This window comes from Agelaius phoeniceus, chromosome 13 (assembly GCF_051311805.1).
Source record: "Agelaius phoeniceus isolate bAgePho1 chromosome 13, bAgePho1.hap1, whole genome shotgun sequence".
NCBI lineage: Eukaryota > Metazoa > Chordata > Aves > Passeriformes > Icteridae > Agelaius > Agelaius phoeniceus.
In genome coordinates, this window is record NC_135277.1 from 19,419,849 (window position 1) to 19,441,753 (window position 21,905).

Below are 21,905 nucleotides of genomic sequence, written 5' to 3' on the forward strand. Positions count from 1 at the left end.
TAGTGAAATTATGAGGGCTTGTAAATATTACTCCTTGCATGTATTATTCAAGGGTATTTTGTGTTAAATTACTTTGTCTTACCCATTTGCTTCTTGAAACCCCTCACTGAGTTACTTTTAAGAGGGAACCTTTTCCCTTAGAAGGAGTATATTAATCCAGAACCTGCTGTGTGCCAAACTGTTTTGACTGAAATTTAGACTTGTATTTTCTTGTGGTTAAGTTGTGCATGGGCAGCTAATATCACATTTTCAGATGTGATGTGCAGAAAAGGAAAAAAAGTACAAATATGTAATTTAAATAAGTGAAAACTGTAATGGTAATTTAGAGGGAATATTAATTTACATTGCTGTAGTTGTTGGTGTAATGAAATTCAAGATGCAATTATTACACTAAATAATGACTTTTAAAAATTCTTGTTCTAGACAAACCAAAGGAGGAGAAGAAGGATACTTTCTTAGAAAAGCTTGCAACTCAAGTTATAAAAAATGTGCAAGTCAAAATCACAGGCATTCATGTTAAATACGAAGATGATGTAAGTAACTGGGACATATTGACTTCATTTTAAATTGGACTTGAGTGAGGTTCTGATTCTCTTGTCTATAGAGAAGCTGTATTTGCCACCTTGAAAAAATTGCTGTGGTTTCTTCTGCTCCTCTTCAGATAACTTGTCCCAGATATGACTGAATGCCAGAAATATGGATGTGGGGAACAGATGTTCCTTTGCCCTTGGCCAGTGCTGCCTTGCTCACTGCATGTGGGCAGTGTCTGTTCTCACATAGTGCTGCATGCAGTGGATGCAGAGTTTTCACTGTCCTGGGCAGAGTCCAGAAGGGCAGAAGCTGAAGGGTTTACACATAGGTCTGAAGAAAAACTGTTGAAAACACTTAACTGATAAACAAGAATGTTTGTTTATATGAAACAAACTGGTGTTACTAGTTTTACCTTCCTTTAGTAAAATTACCAAGCAGTTTATGAGAATTGAGTTTAAAGAAAAGCACTGGATAATAGGGTATTTCTCAAACCTTTCTTTGGGACTGTTTTCAGAGACACTAACGTTAAAGTCAAAGAAGTGCATATCATAAAGTGATATATCTGACTGAGATGTGGTACTCTAATTTTAATTTTTTTTTCCCTGTTTGATGATGTTAGAATCCAAAAGAAAATTTTCAGTTTGAATTGAAGTCCTAAGTCTTTGCACTACAGCCATATTAGTTTTGGCCTATCTTAGTGGGTTCCAGTAAATTTTCAGTTAGATTTAGTAAGCAAAGGAAGTTGCTCAGAACAGGTTAGGATTTCAGCCAACTTTAAAGGCTCCATGTGTCTGCAGCAAGAGAAACAAATCCCTGTTATTTGTCTGTTTTTGTAGATCACAGACCCACAGTGCCCGATTTCCTTGGGAGTGACGTTGGGCGAGCTGAGTTTGCTGGTAATGTGTGTGTGGCTGCCTGTTCTTGTGTGCTCAGTCTGCTTGTCCTTGGAGAAGCAGAAAGGAAAAGGAACACAGTAGGGAGGTACAGGGACAGTGTGCAGACAGCTGGAACTGAAGGCAATCTTTTATTCATGCAGATAGACTGGCAGTTGGAGCAAGCAGAAGGGAAGAGGATTGAGGAACATAACACTTGCTGAGACTTGGTGATTTGTTCTAGTGATCTGAGTGACCTTTGAAACTGGGCAGGTTATATCCAGACATAGTAAATGAGGGCAAACATTGCATCATGGTGATCAAGAGTTTGGTGTTTTGCCAGGAATTTTGAGAAATGGGAAGTGAAAATTTCAGCTAACCTCTCTTTGCCTTAGCTGTTAAGCATTTTATGGGTAGGATGAGAAGTTGAATATCAAAGTATGAAAGTAAACTGACAGATTTTTGTATGTTATCTTGATGTGTGTGTATGCAGAAAAACTGGATACATTTGTTGCTTGGAAGCATAGGATAAACCCACAAATATGTTAGCTAAGATGCACAAAATTGCTTTTATCACTTTGAACTTTTAGACAACAAACGAGAACTGGACACCTTCCATTCTGAATGAAGCTGCAAAAATAATATACAAGGTAATGTGTCATGGGTTTTGTCCTACACAAGTGAGGAAAGCAACTGATCTTGGAGACTAGTAAACCTGGGGCTCTAAATAAAGTTGGAAAATAGTTTGCTTTTTGAATTCTCCTGTTTTTCTTTATTTTTGATGCAGTTTAAGCATAAGTAGAGCACAAATAACTTTTTATGTAAGGCATAAAGTTAAACAAACTCCATAGCTTGAATAATTTATCTTAAATGTGAATGCTGATCCCCTTGTTCAATGCACTGTACAGCAAGCCTGTGTGGAAACCAATTGCCAACAGGTTGTCTAATTACCATTTCCTAATCTAATTTGTATTCCTCGTGTAATTGGGATTCTGGGAGCTAAGCAGTTTCTCTGTTCTCCCTGCCCACCTCCTGAACCACCCCCAGGCCTGTGCAGAAAGGAGTACACAGAGATCTAAGGAATTAGAGGAACAAGCTAAGAAGGGTTTAATGTCTTGGCTTCTTCATTAGGCCAAGTAGCAGTTTTGTGCACCCTCACCCCTGTAATCCAGGGTCATGTTTAACAGATGTGCATGAATGTGTGCTTCAAGAACTTGCAATTCAATTATCATTTCAAAATAGTATTGTCAGATTAAATACATCTCAATACTAATGGTTCATTTGCTGTCTTACCTGCTTTCATGTGTTTTCTATTTTCACAAATGCAAAGCTATATTTGCAGGATGGGTTGAATACAGAGTATGCAGTTTGTTGCATGTTTTCTTTCATGTGCAGCTTTTGTGCCTGGACAGCCTCAGTGCTTACTGGAACATACACAGCAAAATGTATTATCATGGCTCCCGTGAACAAATACTGGTAATGTAGAAGAAGAAAATGCATTAATTACTGTATTGTCTGGCTCTTGTAGTATTCAAAACTACACCACACTGATTTCTACCCCACTGCTCACACTTATGGTCCCTGTATTCAGGGTCATATGTTAATCCATTGCACATTGTTAATAATATTTTGTGAACCTCATTTGTTATCAACCCCTGTAGGGTTTAGACATATTTTTCACTATTGTGTTTTTAAAGGTATTCTGTGTGTCCTTGTACAATAATACTACTTAACCTTTTTCTTTTGTGCTCATCTTTATGGATACCTTTATTTTTGTTTTATTTTGTCCTTAACAAATAATGTACTAAACCCAGTGAGCTTGGTTCTAACATCAAAGATGGAATCAAAACTGTGCAGTGCTTAAACCATCCAGTGGTCTAAGAACAGCCAAGTTCATTTGGCATTGCCTGTCTGTGCATGTTTTCCTTTTTTTTTCTCTGAATCTCAGTCTGAAGTGAAAACACAAATTCATACACAGCTTGAATTGACAGCTGCAAAAGTCTGCAAAATACATGTGAACTTAAGTTGGTCTACTCAGAGTTTTGAGAACTCTAAACAAGTAATGCTCTTGAGCAATTGTTAGACAGTATCATATCCCCTTACAGGACCAGCTGAAAAAAGGAATTCCCTGCCATGGTCACCAGCCTGAAGACTACCAGTACAGTAAGTGAGCTAGGAATGAGTGAATCTAAAGTGTTCTGAGCCTGTTAGTGTACAACAGCTGATCTGATCCTGCAGGCATGGCCATGCTATCTGCCTTTTAGGAAAACCATCATGTGATAGAACCTATTAGGGCTTGTGTGCTTTTTGATTATTGCAGGACTGTCTTAATTGGTAAGAATTGCATCCTGATTCTATGGGGCTTGAGCGTGCATGTTATCTATTGATGTGCTTGATCTGTTCCTTGTTATATTTAAGTAAAAAATCCATCTCTTTTTTTTTTTTTTTTAATCTTCAAGTTTTCAGACCAGTATCAGCCTCTGCAAGACTCTATATCAACCCATATGCAGAAGTAGAGCTGAAAACTCCTAAGATTGATTGCAATGTGGAAGTCCAGAGAATTGTCATTGAATTCACTAAGCCACAGGCAAGTGGGTTTGGTATTTATCACCCATTTCAGTTTGTGATCAACTATAGGGTTTTTCACTGGAAAACATTCTTAGGGATTTGTGTGCTTATATGCCTGTAGGATTTCTAAGCTGTTTAGCAGTACCTGTGGGAGAAGTGTAGGATCTTTTCCCCTCTGTGTAACCATCACTTCCTGGTGATTCTTGTTCTCTGACACTCTTACCTGTGGACCCTCTGGGAGCCATGTGATCTGTATTCAGCCCTTCCAGCAGCATTCTTTTCACCTGGAGAATGCAATCATGAGTAGCCCTTATCTTATTAAATTATAATCCAGTGTTAGAACTGCAGAGTTGCCAAAGTACAAGCAAGGGTGGGAATGAATGGAGTGTGCTGGCTTTGGCAACAAAGCCTGCTGAAGTATCAAGGAAATAATTTAGATGGCTCCCCAGAAATTTTGTGTTCTCATTTATTGAGAGATAACTTGCAGTTAGTTGGCTAAAGAGCTTTTTAGCTCTTACTGATGTCTAAATGTATAAATATATATATAGAGTTCAGAACTGAACCAGTAAGGTGCACCAATGTAAATGCAGCTCTAAAATGAGGGCAACTGCATTGACAAACAGAAAAGTTGGTTTCAGAAGCCTGGGAGGTTGTGCTGAGCAGGCCAGTAAAACTACAGACTGTTGTTCTTGGAGGGAAGCAGGGCTTCAAAGGTGTTCTGTTCTTGAGAAGAGTGGGTGCAGTCAGTCCCCTTTCAGGTGCTAATGAAAATGCATCGACTTAAATTTCCGTGTCCTTTGAGGAATGTGAAGGCCAGGGTGTACTTGCAGTTGGAGCAGTGCCTGCAAACAAAACCTGAACCTTGCTAAGAATCTTTTTCCTGTGTTTAGTACCTCAGCATGATAGACCTGCTGGAGTCCATAGATTACATGGTTCGCAATGCACCCTACAGAAGATTTAGGCCAAATGTACCTCTCCATAAAAACGCCAGGGAATGGTAAGCTGTGTACATTCATGCATTCTTTGGGAGATGCTGGAGTCTTCTCCAGTCTCTTCATTCTCCTTTGGGATTAAAAGTACTTTTAAAACTACTCACATGCTGGTATAACTTCCACAGAGCTTTGCTTAGCCCTTAGATTCAAGTGATAAAAGATGCAGTCGATGGAAATCTCACTTGCTAAGCTGAAGTCTTCAAAATTTGAACAAAATGCCAATGCTCTCACTAGAGGTTAAAATGTAATTTTAGAAAGGCCAAAGAAAAACTTGGCAAATGTTATACAAGGGAAATGTGTGTCAGCTGTAGATTTGAACTGATGCACTTTTTGTTGGCTTTTTTCAATGTACTGACTGATGCTGATTATCAAAGTGCTCAAGTGCACTTAGTGCTGTAACAGCCCAAATTTGCAAATGTGCAGAAGTCAATAATGAAGGTTTGTAGCTCTTCACTCATTAAATGTAAGCCCTCTGTCCATTTTTCAAAAGTGATGTTGAGAACACTGAAATTTTTATAAGCCAAGTTACTCAAATTACAAGTGGTGAACAAAGTGTTTGCATATTAATAAACTGCTCTGCAACCTGTAAGTTGTAACGCACAAATGAAATGGGAAGTTGTTCACAGAGATGAAATTCTTACAGGTGGAAATATGCAGGTAACAGCGTTCTGGAAGTTCACATCAGAAGACGTACTCGGATGTGGTCATGGAGTAACATAAAACAGCACAGGCAGCTTCTGAAGAGTTACAAAAATGTGTACAAGAACAAGCTCACACAGAGTAAACTGTCAGAAGAAACACAGAGGCAAATCCAGGTATGAGTCTTTTCTCTTTGGAAGAATTATGTTTTAGTCCCTCTATGAAAGAATTCTTTAGATAGAATTGAGAGTAATCCAGGTTGATGGTTTTACAAGAACACAAGAGGTCTGTGAAAATACCTTCTTAGTCTAAGCTCTGTGTAACCTATTGTGGAAAACAAAATAAAATACTAGTAAAGTGCCATTAAAAACAATCTATCTTTGGTTGAGGATTAGTGAGCATGGACACTTTTAATGAAGAGCAAAAGTAATCTAATTTAAAAAAACTAGACTGCCTAAAATTGATTTTAACTTCTAGTGAACTTTGCAGCTGGGGGTGGGATATACCTGTGATAGAAATGAGCAGAGCTAGAAATCAATTGGAATGTAAATATGAATGTAAATAGTGGAGAGCCTTTCATAAATGTGTTTTATCAGCAAAGAATTTGATAATGCATTTTTGTAGGACCTAGAAAGAAAACTTGATGTCTTCAATACAATCTTAGCAAGACAACAAGCACAAGTTGAGGTAAGGAGTCATTTCTGTTCAGTAGTACTGTAGCACTTCAAATAGGATGGTTTTGTCATGATAGTGTTTTTAAAAACATTGTGCTGATGTGTATGATAGCACAAGTAGGTTGGAAGACAAGTTTCCTATCTTTCCAGGACATGACTAAAGTGATTTCCAAGCTGGAAACCAGTTCAAAAACAAGTTCAAAAGTTTTAAATGCTACAGGATTGGTCCTCAGGTTTGTTACTACTAGGTTAAGAAATCTACTAGATTTAGGAATGTAAATGCTCTCTTAACTACTGTCTTTTTGTATGGTTCCTACCTTTTGGTAGTCTAAATGCTGGTGAAATGTGTAGAAAAAGCTGTCCCAAGTAAAGATAAGGCATGCTTGTGTCTGTGCATGCACAAACACACAGGGACATGTCCCTCACCCTGGTCCTCTCTTTGACTCACCAGACAGAGCAAAGATCTCTTAAATCCTTGGGTTGTGGTGTTGCTGTCTCTCAGTTAAATGCATGTTCAACATGCACAAATACATGGATTATTTACAGAAAAGTAGTAATACTATAAATTATGTATTTTGTCCAATTTGTTTTAATTTTTGGTTTGTAGACAATAAGATCAGGACAAAAATTACTGAAGAAGAAGAGCACTGAAGCAGAAAAGAAAAGTGGAGGATGGTTTAGTGGTTTCTGGGGTAAAAGAGAATCTAGGATTAAAGAAGATGAAGAATCACTGGTACCTGAAAGTAAGTGTAGATTGTAATGCATTAGGGAGATTTGACATCTTCTTATACATTCAAAAGAATACAGTATTTTTGCTTCCTGCTATGCAGGAGGGAGTATGGCATAAGTACATTTTATGGCACCCTTACTGAATATTGAGCTGGCAAATAAGGCATTCTAAATTGGCCATAAGCTTTTCAGAACCTTGGTGAGGAGAAAAATATCTCACTTACAGCTATAGTGATAATTGGCAACAAATGGAATATTCTGTTTCTGGTGATTTGCTGTCTGGATCAGAGGTTTGATCTACTAAAATTCCTGAAATCTGTTTTCATCATGAGGGGCTCTGGATCCTTTTGTAATAAAAATTAAATTGATTTCTGTGCTACATCTGTACCACCATACCTGAAGACTCTTGTGTGAATTGTTTTGCAATCTGGAATTTAGTGCACTATGAAGAATCAATGGAATGCAGCACCACAGCTGAAGTAGTAGGAGGCACATGTGAAGAAAAGTGGTAATTGTTATTTACTAAGGTGCAAATTGTGTGGGTTTTTGTTTTTAGCTCTTGATGAACTAATGACACCAGAGGAGAAAGCTAAACTTTATACTGCTATTGGATATAGTGACAGCTCCCATCACCTTTCATTGCCAAAGCAGGTAAGCAACCTATGGTTTGAAAAAACAAATCACACAACAAATTAAAGATGCCTTCAGCTCTCTCATTACCCTGAAGAAATGTCAAGGCTTCAAATTCAGGTAGGAAATATTATTTGATCCTTCTGAAGCTGCTGATTTATGTAGTAATAAAATGGTGCATTTATTGGGAAGTCAGAACCCTCTCTTGGGAAGGCCAAGACTTGACATTTAGCAGAAAAAACAATAAAGGCATGCAAGCTATGTCTTCTGAAATGTAGTTATTTAATGGGATTGTAATGATTTTGGTTGATCTAGTGAGTCCTCTACTGAATGTGGTTTAGCTATGCTTGCTTCAGGGTTTAAAAAAAATTTCTTAATGCTGAAAAGAGTGAGACTACATTTGCTCTGCATTTGTTGAACTACACTGTTTTATGTTAAAGAAATGACTGGTAGACATTGAATAAAGTAAAGAATCTGTACTTTGCTTTCTGCATAGAGATGAGTTTCTAATCTTAGTTGACTGGAAAAACTTAGACACATTTTAGTTTGTTAAAATGAGGAGTTCTGAATTTTTTTTCTTATTGAGATGATTAATTTCAGTTTCCTCTGTTTTTCTCACCAGTATGTTGCCCATGTTGTGACACTGAAGCTGTTAAGCACTTCTCTTACAATTAAAGAAGACAAGAATGTGGCAGAAACTCTAAAAGTGCAGATCATTGATCTGAGTACCAAAATATCCCAGCGCCCAGGAGCACAAGCCATTAAGTAATTGGATTGGTATTTTCTTTTTGTAGAAACATCTCTGCCCCTCTTCACCCCACTCCCCAGCTCCTTCACTTTTCTAGGGTAGTCCTTGTTGTACATTGCCTTGTAGATTTGTTGCTGTTCTGTAATTGTACTCTGTTGTAAATAATATAGTTTGGTGAATAACATGGAATGGGAGGAAGAAGGGAATGCTGTCTGCTGGTTTTCATGAACAATGGCAGCCTTGTTCTTGAATAGAAGTGTTGAAGTGCTGAATCTGACTTTTGGGAAGTGATAGCTAAGCCATGTGAAATGGTGTGGCCAACACACTCCAGCCAGGCTAGTGAATGTGTTTCCTACAGAAATGAGAAATTGTGTGTTTGTGCTGGAGGTGGAAAATCAGCCTGAGCAGAAGATACTGAGACCTTCCTGTGTTTTAGGAGAGGACACACCAGAAATAGTGAACAAAGATTATTGGATTACACAGTCAATGGATAAGATTGCCAGTGTCTGGAAAATGAATCTGTGCACTCTTGGCTTTCATTTGCAGTTCTTTCAGTTCAGGTTTCATACATAGCATCACCAGCTCAGCCACTGACACTTGAAATATTTTTGCTGAAAACCATTCTGGGGAATTTTCAAGGTGCAGCTTGAATGCTGCACAGAAACAAAGGGCTTTGACATTATTTTACATAAATGTATGCCATAAAATTTAGTTTGCAAGACTGAAGCAGTAGAACAGATAGTCTTATAAGGGTTATGTTTCTGAAAAAAAATGTACTTCAGTTATCTCAACAGAGCCAGGCATATGACACTGATTATGGTCAAGTATGTTGCCTCCCAAAGTTAGGGATTTTAATGGTGCAGGCACAGGACCTGAAAATCAGTTTCTTAGGTAATAAGTACCTCTGAGGAGGAGTGAAGTTGGTGTGGTTTGGTGGTGTTCAATGGCTTCCTTCAAAGGTGTTTTCCTACAGGCCCCACTCAACACTATTGGCAGGGCAGTTCTCAGTCCAGAATTCCCATTTGCACCAAAAGAAGTCTGTAACTACTTTTTGCATCCATACTCAGTAGTAAACATTCCTACACTTTTTATTTATGTAACAGAAATATTCTGCCTTGCGTTTTCTCTTGCAAATGGTTCTAACCCTTGCCTAATGAAGTATTTTTAACTGTTCATCTTCTTTAGGGTTGAAGCAAAGCTTGAAAACTGGTATGTTACAGGCCTGAGACAAGAAAACATTGTGCCCTCTCTTGTGGCTTCCATAGGGGATAGCAAATCTTCTCTGCTTAGGATTGAGTTTGATGTTAACCCAGAGGACAGTACAGCTGACCAGAGCCTTACCATTGAATCACAGCCTGTGGAAGTAAAATATGATGCAGTGAGTAGTAACCAAAACTCTCAGGTGTTTCTGGCTCCTCTTTCTCTGCTCTTACTCTCTTGGCTCTGTCCAGATCTGATTTTGAGTTTTTGTTGTATAATGCTATATAATGCTAATTCTTGTCTTTTTTTTTTTTTAAGAGAACAATAAATGCAATGGTAGAATTCTTTCAGACAAGTAAGGGAATGGATCTCGAAAGATTAACAACAGCCACATTAATGAAACTGGAGGAAATCAAGGAAAGAACTGCTACAGGTAAGATAGTAACAAATCTCAGTGAAGGCAAACCCTTAAAATGTTCCCATGTGATTATCCAAACCCTTGCCTTATGTTTTTATTGATGACCAAATGGTAGGATGGGGATTTTTCCTTGAGTTGGTGCCCACATTTCAGCTGGGATACAGTTAATTACTTCTCACTTCATTGCTTGGAGATTTAGGGAATGTTTTGTGGGAAGGAGCATTGAGTTGAGTAAGAAATCAGTAGAATGCTCTGGAAGTCTTGATTCCAGAGGCTTTATCTTTCAGATAACATCTTTTATATGCTGACTGTCACAGTTATTTTTGCTTGTGAATGGCATTGACATTTCCATGGCCTTTCCTTTTCCTTTCAGGATTAGCTCATATTATTGAAATGAGGAAAGTCCTTGACTTGAAGATTAATCTGAAACCTTCCTACCTGGTGGTTCCACGGACTGGTTTCTACCATGAAAATTCAGATTTGCTGATTCTGGACTTTGGGACATTTCAGGTATGTAAATGATGTCTCTTATAAGCCTAGGGAAAGCAAATATTCTCTTTTAACATAGCTGTCACCTGGAAGCATCTTCCTTTCAGAAGGCAGGGTGATCATCTCTGTCAATGTATTTTTAATTCTCATATTTCTAACCAACTAGATTGGGGTCAGCAGTTTGATCAGAGCTGTTGGGGTATCTTTGATGTACTTGTAGTATTTAATCCTCCCCAGGAAATATGTTCATGTGATAATCATGATTGTAATACCTTATCATTAGTGTCTTTCATTTCTTCAGCAGAATACACGAACTTCTGTTTCCTTTTTTGTAAAATTATAGCCTTTTATTAATAAAAGAGAAGATAATTTTTCTCTTGAAGTTTGAAAATTGTTTCTCTAAAATGGAAAGATTGCAATCATTTAACTTGATTTAATGACTGATTAAATATTTATTTTAGTTGTATTCCATAAGTAAAACTATAGATTAGTGAAAAAAAGTTTTTTAATAGCTTGAATTAAGTGGATTGATAGAAGTAACAACAAAAAAAATCTACTTAGCAAGAATAAGTGAAGTGTGAAGTGATTTAATCTTTCTCTGTAAGAGTCCAAATGTCAATTATTAACCCCTATGAATCATCTTTTCATCTTCACTGGAATGAGTAACATGTGTCTGTTTTAAAGACTTAACTTTTCTTTTGTTTTTTATGTCTTTAGCTGAACAGCATAAATCAAGGCAGTAGTGAAGCTTCTAACTTTTCATCTTTAGAGGAGATTATGGACAAAGCTTATGACAAATTTGATGTGAAAATTAAAAATGTGCAACTTCTTTTTGGAAGAACAGGTAACAAAACAACATAGCTGCTGTTTATGCAAAAGATTGTCAAAAGCTACCCAGCTGTAATAAATAAATATATTTTTTAAAGAAAAAAAGACAAACTAAAATCAGTAGTTAATGAAAAGATGGGTTTATAATACATGTTGGGTGCCAAACTTTGAAAGAATTCCTTAGTTTCTGCTCATTTTTTGTTTGGACCTGTGCCTCACTTTAATGGTAGCAATGAATGTAAATAAAAAGAATTATTATGTTTTCCATCACACACAGGGAAAGCACAGCTACAATTTGCCTCAGTTCTTCACCTAGGTTTGTGTAATCAAGGGAATGCTAGGCTGCTCTTCTGTCTTTATCTTCTGTCCATTTGTTTCTCTAAGGGTCAATGTAGACACATCTTTGAGTGTAGAACTGGGTCTAGTGCTGCTAAGGTAGTAGTGTTCAGAAATGGGATTAAAAGCTCTCAAAATACTTCACCTCAGTTGTTTTAGGTTTCTTAATTTGGTTTTTTCACCCTCCTAGTGATACCATTTGATGACTTTAATGATGCCTTAATTAAAGCAATTAGCAAGTGATGTTTTTTAATCTAAATTTACATTTTCAGGTGAAGACTGGAAGAAGGCTCGTTTTCAACACCCATCAACTTTGCACATTTTGCAGCCTATGGATATCCATGTGCAGTTGGCAAAATCAATGGTGGAAAGAGATTCCAGGATGGCAAAGTAATATATTAATGTTGAAAAGACTCATTTAGAATTGCTTTGTACTTAGAGAAGTGTTTTCCCTAAAGGTTCATTTGCACTTTGTAATTGGAAGATATTAACTAAGAAACTGAAATAAGTTCCTACTGTTGGCAAAATCTTTTTGGATAGTGATTCTCTGAAGCCTTTGCTGGTTACTGACTCCTGCTTAAATCCAAGCCTTGTTTGAATGCAGGATCCCTGGCTTTACTGTGATGTGATCTCTACAGAGGAGTATTATATTGTTAAGATTTAAATGGAGAATTGCTACCTTTTGGATAGGAGTTTAATCAGTTGTTTTTTTTAAAAAGGTTTAAAGTGTCAGGAGGACTTCCTTTGGTGCATGTCAGACTCTCTGACCAGAAAATCAAGGCAATCTCTGATCTGATTGATAGCATTCCACTGCCTCAGAAGTCATCCATGTCAGTTCCAAGCACAAAGGTAAGCTGGCTGCAACTAAAAAAGCTTAAAAAAAACCCCAAACAAGTAAAAAAACATCATTAGTGTCTTTATTGACTTACCATCAGAACATTCTGGGCTTCCTCAAGCCATGGTGGAGCCTTTGTCATTGTCCTGCTGGTTTCAATAGAAGCACTGGCAGAGCTGACCTTGCCAAAGAAGGTGGGGAAAGCCCTGTGGAGCATTCATCATCACTAGAAAATGTGAACATACCAAGTTATCTAAACTTTAAAATACTGTGTTGGTAATTTTGCTCTTTTCTTTCCCTCCAGGTAGCAGCTATCCCCACAATTCCTGTTGTTGGTAAAGGCTTGCTTAGTACACCCCAGCTGTTAGCAGAAATGGTGTCAGGTAAGAGGCTACAGATGGGTCTTTGTAAAGGTTGTAGCAGCCATAATTTGGGGATAGCTGATATTTTCATGCTGTTATTGATGTTAACACCTGTAAGGACAGCAGAGATGAGCAGGGTGGGTCATATCTACCCTCAAACACATAAGGAGATTTGATTAAGGTGCTGATGTTACCTCAGGTGAATAAACTTGCTTTTTCTAAAAAGCAAACCCACTTCTTAAAAAAATTAAGATTATGCATAAGCAACCTCTTCAAAAAAGTGAACTGTAAATACTAACTCTATTAGGTTGTTCTGACTGTTTTGTATTAGCAAAGCTCTCCTTTTTCTGAAAAGGCAGAACCGGAATAACACATTACTGAGAAATTACTGTTTTTACTCTGGATTTGAGCATTTATTTTCATGGCTGTTCTAGAGAAGAATTTCCTTTGGACACTTGTTTCCTGGAATTTCTCTTATTATTACTTTGTTATGTGTTCCTGGAAGTCTAATGATGCCTTTAGACTCTAGTGCTGCCTTTGTTGGGCTTTAATTTTGTTCACTTCTCATTCAGTGGCTAAGAGACCAGTATAGATCTAAAGTTTATTTTATCAGGTTAGATTTCAAGTGATCATGCTGTTAAAAATGCAATTGGAATGGGAAAGAGAGAGTGGGATATTTAGCCCTGTTTCTGGAAAAAGTTCACTGACAAAGTCATTTTGCTTCTGTAGACTCTGAAGAAGAATATTTTGATTTTGAGGAAAGCTCTGAACCAACTGACAGTTCAGTAATTAAAGGAGAAGAAATAAGGAAAGAGGAGCCTGCTCAGGAGGAGCTGACAGATCTTCACCTCAAGTTTGAAATTAAAGAAGTAAGTCTCTAATTCTGTTTTCCCCTGCCTAAAGAATACTTAAAAAAATATCAATATTCTTTTACCAGTATTCTCCAGATTAGTGGATGCAGAAACATCATCACCAAACAAAAAAGCCTTTGTGTATATACATACATATTTCTGTGCATATGAGATATTTCTTGTCTGCATGGGATGCATATAAATAAAACATGATGCATACACACAGATGTATTAAAAAAAAAAGAAAGAAGTCCCTTATTGGAGTATTTTTACTAGAAAAAAATAGTACCAACTCATAATTGGAGGGTTGGAAATGGGAATTTTGCACTGGAGAAACAAACTCAGTCCCAGGCAGGTCTCTTGCAAAGAGAAAATCCCTAAATATTTTTGGTATTTATATCTTTCAGCATCAGTCACTTCTTTCTATTATATACTCTAAAATGTGTAATAAAAACAGTGCTTCTGACAAAGCAGGGAGGGCAGTGATCTTGCACTTTTGTTGTTGGTTTAAATGGTGAGAATGCTGCATGTGAGAAGATGGCCTAACTGTATTTCTTCTTCATCCAGGTTTTAGTAGAACTCACCAGACAAAAGCAAATTGAGGAAACAGTGCTTGTATTTGATGTAATGCATCTTGGGACAGAGGCTACTGTCAAAACCTACCATTTAGCAGCTGTATCTTACTTGAAGAAGATCAGCTTGGATTACTATGGAATTGGAGGTAAGAAGCAGTGGCAGAGAGGTGGATTTGTGTGTGTGTGTACAATTAGTTGGGGCTCCCCTGTGCCTTGTGCTCTCTGAAATGCAGATGTTGTTCCAGTTTCCCTGTTCATGTGCAGCTGTCCATTGCAGTGCTTGTGGAACTGATAGAATTGATAAGCTCTGGACTCTCACCATAATGCTTATAGGATAAATAAATGCCTCAGAGCTCAGTCTTTGGGTGGAGGAGGGATTTGCCATTTTGGGTTTAACAAAGGGAAAGCAGTGACTCATATTTGGTGGTGCAATGTATTTTGGCAAATGGTACTGAAAGTTAATCCCTACCTTCAAGGCACAATTTTTTGGTTCTCTGAAAGAACAGAAATGATTCTGTTTATCTGTTTAATAATTCTTGTTTATCTCCTGTGGTGTTTTACAGGTAAAAAAACACCCATTCATCTAATTAGTTCCTCAGACAAGCCTGGCTTGGACCTACTGAAAGTGGAATATGTCAAGGTATACACTAAGCTTTTTAAAATTATTTTTAAAGCATTTCTACATATTCTTAATATATAGTCTATATATAGTCCTATACCTACTATTCAGAGCTAGTTGGATTATTTTGTATCTTCTGAAGAGAACAGTGACTGGTTGAAATTAATATTAAACATCATGCAAATCATTGTTTTCAGGCTGACAGAAATGGGCCACAGTTTCAGACAATTTTTAACAACACTGAACAGATGATTCAAGTGAGTATTTACAGATTTTATTGCTTATTTTCTTTTGGTTGGCTTGCTCAGAACAGGGGAATTAATAAGACTTGTTTTGCTTTCCTGTTTTCCTGCCTTCCAGCAAGAGACTTCAAGAGTTAAAACATCCTTGAAAATTTTTATTCCACTTTAGAGCAGAGTATTTGTCTGTTGAACTGCTGAAAAAGTATCTGTCTAGCTTATGTGGATGAAATTCAAACTGCTATAAAAATGCACCTTCTCATGCATCAGGGATCATGACATTCAGGGGCCCAGTGTGGGAAACTGCAGTGGAGTCACAAAATCTTTCACATCAAATAATCTGTGTTGTGAGTGCCACATATTCAGCACTCTCCTGGCTTTTAGAAGAAGTCTAAATCCATCTCTGACTGTGATTTTTTATTTTACAAATGGTGTCTTTCTGAGTCAGATTTTAGTCTAAAGAAAAAGAGTGGCTTGAGGCATTCTTGAATGTACCTTTCTTGAAATAGATGATCTTGAAAGGATGGTGTTTTTTGGATAGGTTATTTCTCCTCTTTAGACCTTTATGGCATTATTTTACCTGCCTTATTTTAATATGAAGACTGAAATAATTCCCTTGTTATGTAATAGTTTTAGGATGTCTATAGATTTCATCTGAAAGCTTTAATTACTGCAATGGTTTTGCCAAAAGCAGTTCCTGAAGCTGCAGCAGGAGATGAGAGTTCTGACACTGCAGTGCTGCTGAGTTACCTGTCTTCATCCTATGGGCTGCTGCTAATGCCAAGAGAACTCAATTTTCTGTACATCACCTGGAGCTGCTGCTGCCTTGCAGCTCTGCACTGGCACTTCTGTGCCTGGAAGATTTGCATTTGGGCTCTGTTTGCAGTCTCAAGGCCATTCAAGTGGACAACCTTTCTCAAACTACACAGCATGCACTGACTCATCTTTCAGACTCCTTAGTGGATTTTTTGAGGAATACCCATATTCTAAACATCTACATGTCAGCTACCTGCTGTAGTATTGTTATTGCAGGAGCATTCAAGCCCAAGGCTGTGTTTGACAAAATTAATTTTGCATCACTTTTTTTGTACTGTGGAGGTTACAGGTTAGCAGTTGCAGCTGTAAGAGCTGGATTCTTGCTAGGTTCCCTAATTTCTAAGCTTATCCCCATTCTGCTTTACAGAAAGCTTTTCCCTTTATGATCTGTTGCTGCCACTCATGCAGCTTTTCTCTTTCTCAGGAATGCTTCTGTTGCACTGGGTGCTTTTGCACCTCACTCTGACACCTGGAACTCACTGTTTGATCCTATGGACTCTCATGTTTTCAACAGGTGACTTTTTCATCACTGAACCTCCTGTTGCACACAGAGGCCCTTATGTCTGCTGTCAGTTTTCTAACAGCTGTTGGTCCATCAGGCAGTGACAGAAGTGGAGAGACAGCATCCAAAGAAAAAAAGCAAGAAGATGACTCTAGATTGAAGAAAGGTACAGTTGTGATTATCCATATGATGGTTCTAGAAGGATGTGTTGCATACTGGCAAAGCAAATCCAGAGAAACATGATGAGCTTTGTGGAAATAAAAATGAAAGTGAAAATATGAGTCATAGGTGCCTTGAAAATCCTACCTTCTCTTATTTCTAGTGTCTAAACCTTCCAAGGATAAGGATGTGTTTGACTTCAAGCTTTTTGCCAAGCTGGATGCCTTCTGTTTAAATATTTGTGATGAAAAAAAGAACATTGCAGAGATCAAGATACAAGGTATTAAATTCCTTATTAGAAGTAAATGCTCTGGTAATTTAGTTTCAAAGCAATTGCTAATCATTGGACTAAAAAAAGGTGTAAACATGCAGCATCTGTTTGGATTTATTTGTTTATTTATTGTTATCTGTGCAAGAATGGCTTGTTCTCTTGTTTTCTAAGTCAGCCTTCAAGTCTGTCGTAAGGTTTTGGCCTCCAGCTAGAAAGATGTGCTGTTATTGCTCAAATGATTAGGTTCATCCTTTGAGGGAGTTTGATTATGGCTTTTCATGTTGTACTAAGTGTTTCTCATGGTGTACTAAGATATTTTATGGTATACTGTAAAGTTATTTAGGATAAATTATGATGTAGGATAAGAAAACCCCTTCAAAATGTTTTCTTCAGTTTTTAACCCTCGGGGTTTGTTTGGGTTCCTTGTTTTGGTTTTGTTTTCTTGATTGGTTTTACCCCTTGGAAGGGCTATCAATAATTCTTTGGGGAGTTTCACTTTTGTCTGACTTCAACTGCCATCCTCATAGTTGCTAACACTCTCAGGAATATTTAAGAATGTGTGATATGCAAGATTAGTACTGCAGTTCATAAAGTCTTTTGCTTGTGCCCATCTCTAGATCATATAATGTATTCACACAAGATTATGTATGCAAAAATACTGGATTCAAATAGTTCAGTATAGTAACATCTTTCCTAATAGAAAATATCAATGCCTTCACTCAATAGCTTGAGATGCATTCACTCAGTAGCTTGAGATGCATTCACTCAGTAGCTTGAGATGCATTCACTCAATAGCTTGAGATGCATTCACTCAATAGCTTGAGATGCATTCACTCAGTAGCTTGAGATGCATTCACTCAATAGCTTGAGATGCATTCACTCAGTAGCTTGAGATGCATTCACTCAGTAGCTTGAGATGCATTCATTCAATAGCTTGAGATGCATTCACTCAGTAGCTTGAGATGCATTCACTCAGTAGCTTGAGATGCATTCATTCAGTAGCTTGAGATGCATTCACTCAATAGCTTGAGATGCATTCATTCAATAGCTTGAGATGCATTCACTCAATAGCTTGAGATGCATTCACTCAGTAGCTTGAGATGCATTCATTCAATAGCTTGAGATGCATTCACTCAGTAGCTTGAGATGCATTCACTCAGTAGCTTGAGATGCATTCACTCAGTAGCTTGAGATGCATTCATTCAGTAGCTTGAGATGCATTCACTCAATAGCTTGCTTATTAAGAAGTGGAGGATTGATTATTTTTCTAGAGTAGTTGCTCAGTTATTTCCAGAGATGATTGATGTTGAGACAGTATTTGTATTACAAGTATTTCTATTTAGTTTTGGTTGAAGCTGTAGTACAGTCATTCTAAAGTAACTTAGTAACTTTTTCTCACTTCCTCTGCTGGTGTCCCCACCCTCAAAATGACTGTCACTTCTGCTGTGCAAGACTCTGTTTAATGTCACTTCTGCTGTGCAAGACTGTTTCTGTTTTTGTACTTTGCAGGTCTTGACTCATCTCTTTGCCTTCAGCCAAGCCAAACTGAGTTCTTTGCCCGACTTAAGGACATAGTTGTCATAGATGTTGATTCAAGGACCCTTCATAAAAAAGTACTCAACTACAAGATTTTAACTTTTACTTGATTCTTGGTTAGTTTGATGTGTATAAAAGTGAAATGTAATACACATTCCACTCTTGTAAAAGTATTTGATTTGTCGTGAATAAGTATTTTCAAATAAGGGACATCATAAAGAAAAAATTTCATTTTACTGGAATGGATTTCTGAAGGGATTAGAAAAACCAGTAATCTAACTTGTAATCTGATAGGCTGATGGTATCTTTAGTTCTTTGTGTCATTACTTTTGTAGAAGCTGCTGATGGCTGGTGGGTGCTGTTTCTCTTTCTAGGCTGTGTCTATAGTGGGAGATGAAGTTTTCAGTTTCAATCTGACATTAAATCCTCATGCTACTGAGGGAGAAGCCTACACTGACATGTCAAAAGTGGATGGTTCTGTATGTTTGAAAGTGGGCTGCATCCAGCTGGTGTACCTTCACAAATTTCTCATGTCTCTCCTGGTAAGTCTTATTTCCCTTTCTGTCTTTCTGCAGCATTCTCAGATTAGTGGGGCTGTGCTCTCAGTACAAGTGTTAGGTTTCATTTCCTGAAAGAGAAGGGATGGGTTTAATTTTTCCTGTGTACTATTAAAAACTTTGGTTAGTAACTGATTTAAATTTCAATTGGGTCACTTCCCACCCTCAGTTTTGGAAATAGAGAAAAACTTGGTGCTATTGAGGTAGTTTGGGGGTTTTATGTTTGCTGCCCTTTCCAGCCCTAGCAAAATTCTGAGTTCATTGCAGACATGTCAGAGCTAACACTAGAGGAAAATCTTCCTGCAAGGTGGGTGTCATGATGCCTGCAAATTAACCAGTGTAAATATCAGTGTGTTTGATAGCTTTTGATAGCTTTTTCAATAAAGCACCAGTGGGCTTTCTCTCATTCAATAGGTTCTTTAATAGGAATTCAATACTATTCAGGGAGGGCAAGAGGAGCTTTCAAAACTGTGTCTCTAAAAGCTAATGAGCTGAGGAAAGAAGGAAAAATAGAGATGAATTTAGAATAAGTGATTGCATGGGCTAGTACTTCTTTGACCCTTCATTAGAGGCCATGACAGGAAGTACTCAGTTGTTTTTTCTGTGGAAAATTCAACTCCCTTTGAAGCAGGCAGCATAATTGGCAGCAATAATTGGTGGATGAGGGTGGAAAATGAAAAAGGAACCTAGAGTAAAAACTATTTACAGACATCTCTCCATTCTCTTCAACTGCTTTTCTAGACCTTCTTGAACAACTTCCAGACAGCCAAGGAGACACTGAGTGCTGCTACAGTCCAAGCTGCAGAGAAGGCTGCCAGCAGTGTGAAAGACCTGGCCCAAAGGAGTTTCCGCCTTGCGACGGACATTCACCTGAAAGCACCAGTTCTGGTCATCCCCCAGTCCTCCACTTCCCCTAATGCAGTAGTGATAGACCTGGGCTTGATTAAGGTTCAGAACCACTTTGTCTTGGTGTCCTCAGAAGGCAGCTCACTCCCTCCAGTCATTGACAAAATGGATGTGCAGCTGACAAAGCTGAAGCTATCCAGGTATGGTGGCTAATGCTCTGTAGAACATGAATGTTCCTGCCTAGAAACCATGATTGCTACTAGTGTCAAATATTTGGTATTAAAATGGCTTTTATCTTAGTTAGATCAGTAATAAAATCAGAAACTGTTCTGCTTAGCAAATGTTTGGTGCTGCAGTTGAGATTTTAAGATTTTCAAAAATTTAACATGTGACTTCCAACCTTCCAGCTGTTTTCTTTCCTTCCTTTCTGTGTTTCAAGGATCACTTTGGAGACAGATTTGACACATCCAGATATTCAGATACTTCACCCTATTAATTTAAGCCTGTCTGTGAAACGAAATCTCTCTGCAGCTTGGTTTCACAAGTTACCAGTGCTGGAGGTCACAGGGTATCTGGATACAATGAATGTAAGTCTTGTGAAAAGGTGATGATATACTTACTGTGAGAGAAACCCTTAATGTTATTTCTGGGCACAAAGTGGCAACAAGCTGCTAATTTTTAATAGGTGTGGAGTGGATTTCAGCAAAGAAATAGGATTTAACCCCACCTAGATGAATGTAGTAGTTTGAGAACATCACAGAAATGGTTTTGTGATCAGTTCCCTGAGCAAGAATTCTTTGAAGTGTTTTGGTTTTTTTTTCTTTACAAATGGGATCTTCTTGAGAGGAGTTTAAATGAATGCAAACATTTGCTTTAGTAACTCCAGCTTCCTACCTTCCCATCATCCTTGAGTGGGATACTTGTTTGTTGTGGCATTTTATGTACAGTGAAAGAAAGTACCAAGGACATCTTGGGTGAAACTGAAATTAAAATATCATGGAGGGGCATGTCATTACCAGGAATGTACTAAAAGGATAGGTACATTAAATGCTGCAATGTATATTGATACAGCACTGGAGATCAAAACCTTTAATCTCCTCAGACTCGTACAATCAGTGGTTGAAAGAATTTAATTTTCTTATTGAAGGGATGATTCTGCTGGCAAAATAGCTGTAAATAAGCTCTCTTCTTGCCAGGAAACGTTGTTCTGCTTTGTTAGCAGGTGATAAGTTCAAGGAACAATGTGTTTCTCCTGAGAATTGTGATCTGCAACTTTTTAGGTTGTGTTAAGTCAAGAGGATTTGAATGTCTGTCTCAAAGTGTTGACGGAAAACCTGGGTGAAGCAGAAGAAACTCCAAAGGATGCAAAATCAGTGCTGCCAAAGGAAGGTCAGAGATGGAATTTATTGTGAATACTAAGTGTGTTTGCTTTCAGGAGTAAGGAAAAGCATTTATTTTCTGGAAAGGAAGTTTAGATCTGAGAGTATGGTAATAAGCTGAGTCTAACTGATAAACTCTTTAATTTTGCAAGGACAGTGTTCATACTCTGATACTTAAAAAAATTGGAAACATTACAAGACAAAATTTGGTAATTGTGTTGGCTAAGTTGTCAAGGAACTAGCAAGTTATTGAGATGTCAGAGTCATCCTATTGCCAGAACATGTTTCTATTTCCCCTTCATGCTCTGAAGTTAAAGGCTCTGCTTATGGAAATATTGCTAGTTTATCTAAGGTGAATGTAATCCATCTAAATGAATAAAAGAATTGGATGTGTTTCTTGAGCTAAACAAATGATGGCAGTTTCAAAAGTTAAGCAATATATTGAATGTTCCAGGTAAAATGAAAGAACTGGAGAGATCAGTTTTGACACAGGATAAGAGTGTTTCAGAAGGAATGCTGTCTGAAAAGAGAAAAACAACATCAAATGAAGATGTAATCAATATGCTACTTAATTTTGAAATCAAAGAGGTATGTATCCATCTGTACAACTTACTCAGTCTGAGCCCTGTTCTCATCTGTTTCTTAGAAGTAGTGGACTGTAAAGTCCTTTTTAGCAGTTTGACTTGGCAACTAAAAGAAACCAA

The 21,905-nt window shown here is 37.6% G+C and overlaps 1 protein-coding gene across 5 annotated transcripts in view; it reads left to right on the forward strand.

Annotated features, from left to right (window-relative positions):
- VPS13C (vacuolar protein sorting 13 homolog C) overlaps positions 1–21,905 on the forward strand; it is a 78,923-nt gene that overhangs the window by 9,955 nt on the left and 47,063 nt on the right. For all 5 annotated transcript variants that reach the window (XR_013184185.1, XR_013184184.1, XM_077185684.1 and 2 more), the window contains 31 exons: positions 424–533; positions 1,368–1,427; positions 1,994–2,053; positions 2,799–2,879; positions 3,509–3,566; positions 3,863–3,990; positions 4,862–4,968; positions 5,607–5,778; positions 6,227–6,289; positions 6,884–7,019; positions 7,562–7,656; positions 8,258–8,400; positions 9,569–9,761; positions 9,902–10,016; positions 10,375–10,511; positions 11,208–11,334; positions 11,927–12,044; positions 12,374–12,503; positions 12,794–12,872; positions 13,581–13,720; positions 14,270–14,423; positions 14,841–14,917; positions 15,094–15,153; positions 16,466–16,619; positions 16,776–16,892; positions 18,393–18,496; positions 18,794–18,961; positions 19,718–20,022; positions 20,262–20,409; positions 21,103–21,211; positions 21,656–21,789. Coding sequence is in view for 3 of the 5 variants with exons in the window: in XM_077185684.1 (XP_077041799.1) it covers positions 424–533; positions 1,368–1,427; positions 1,994–2,053; positions 2,799–2,879; positions 3,509–3,566; positions 3,863–3,990; positions 4,862–4,968; positions 5,607–5,778; positions 6,227–6,289; positions 6,884–7,019; positions 7,562–7,656; positions 8,258–8,400; positions 9,569–9,761; positions 9,902–10,016; positions 10,375–10,511; positions 11,208–11,334; positions 11,927–12,044; positions 12,374–12,503; positions 12,794–12,872; positions 13,581–13,720; positions 14,270–14,423; positions 14,841–14,917; positions 15,094–15,153; positions 16,466–16,619; positions 16,776–16,892; positions 18,393–18,496; positions 18,794–18,961; positions 19,718–20,022; positions 20,262–20,409; positions 21,103–21,211; positions 21,656–21,789 (3,782 nt within the window). In the remaining 2 variants the exon portion in view is untranslated. The remainder of the gene's footprint in view (positions 1–423; positions 534–1,367; positions 1,428–1,993; positions 2,054–2,798; positions 2,880–3,508; positions 3,567–3,862; positions 3,991–4,861; positions 4,969–5,606; positions 5,779–6,226; positions 6,290–6,883; positions 7,020–7,561; positions 7,657–8,257; positions 8,401–9,568; positions 9,762–9,901; positions 10,017–10,374; positions 10,512–11,207; positions 11,335–11,926; positions 12,045–12,373; positions 12,504–12,793; positions 12,873–13,580; positions 13,721–14,269; positions 14,424–14,840; positions 14,918–15,093; positions 15,154–16,465; positions 16,620–16,775; positions 16,893–18,392; positions 18,497–18,793; positions 18,962–19,717; positions 20,023–20,261; positions 20,410–21,102; positions 21,212–21,655; positions 21,790–21,905) is intronic.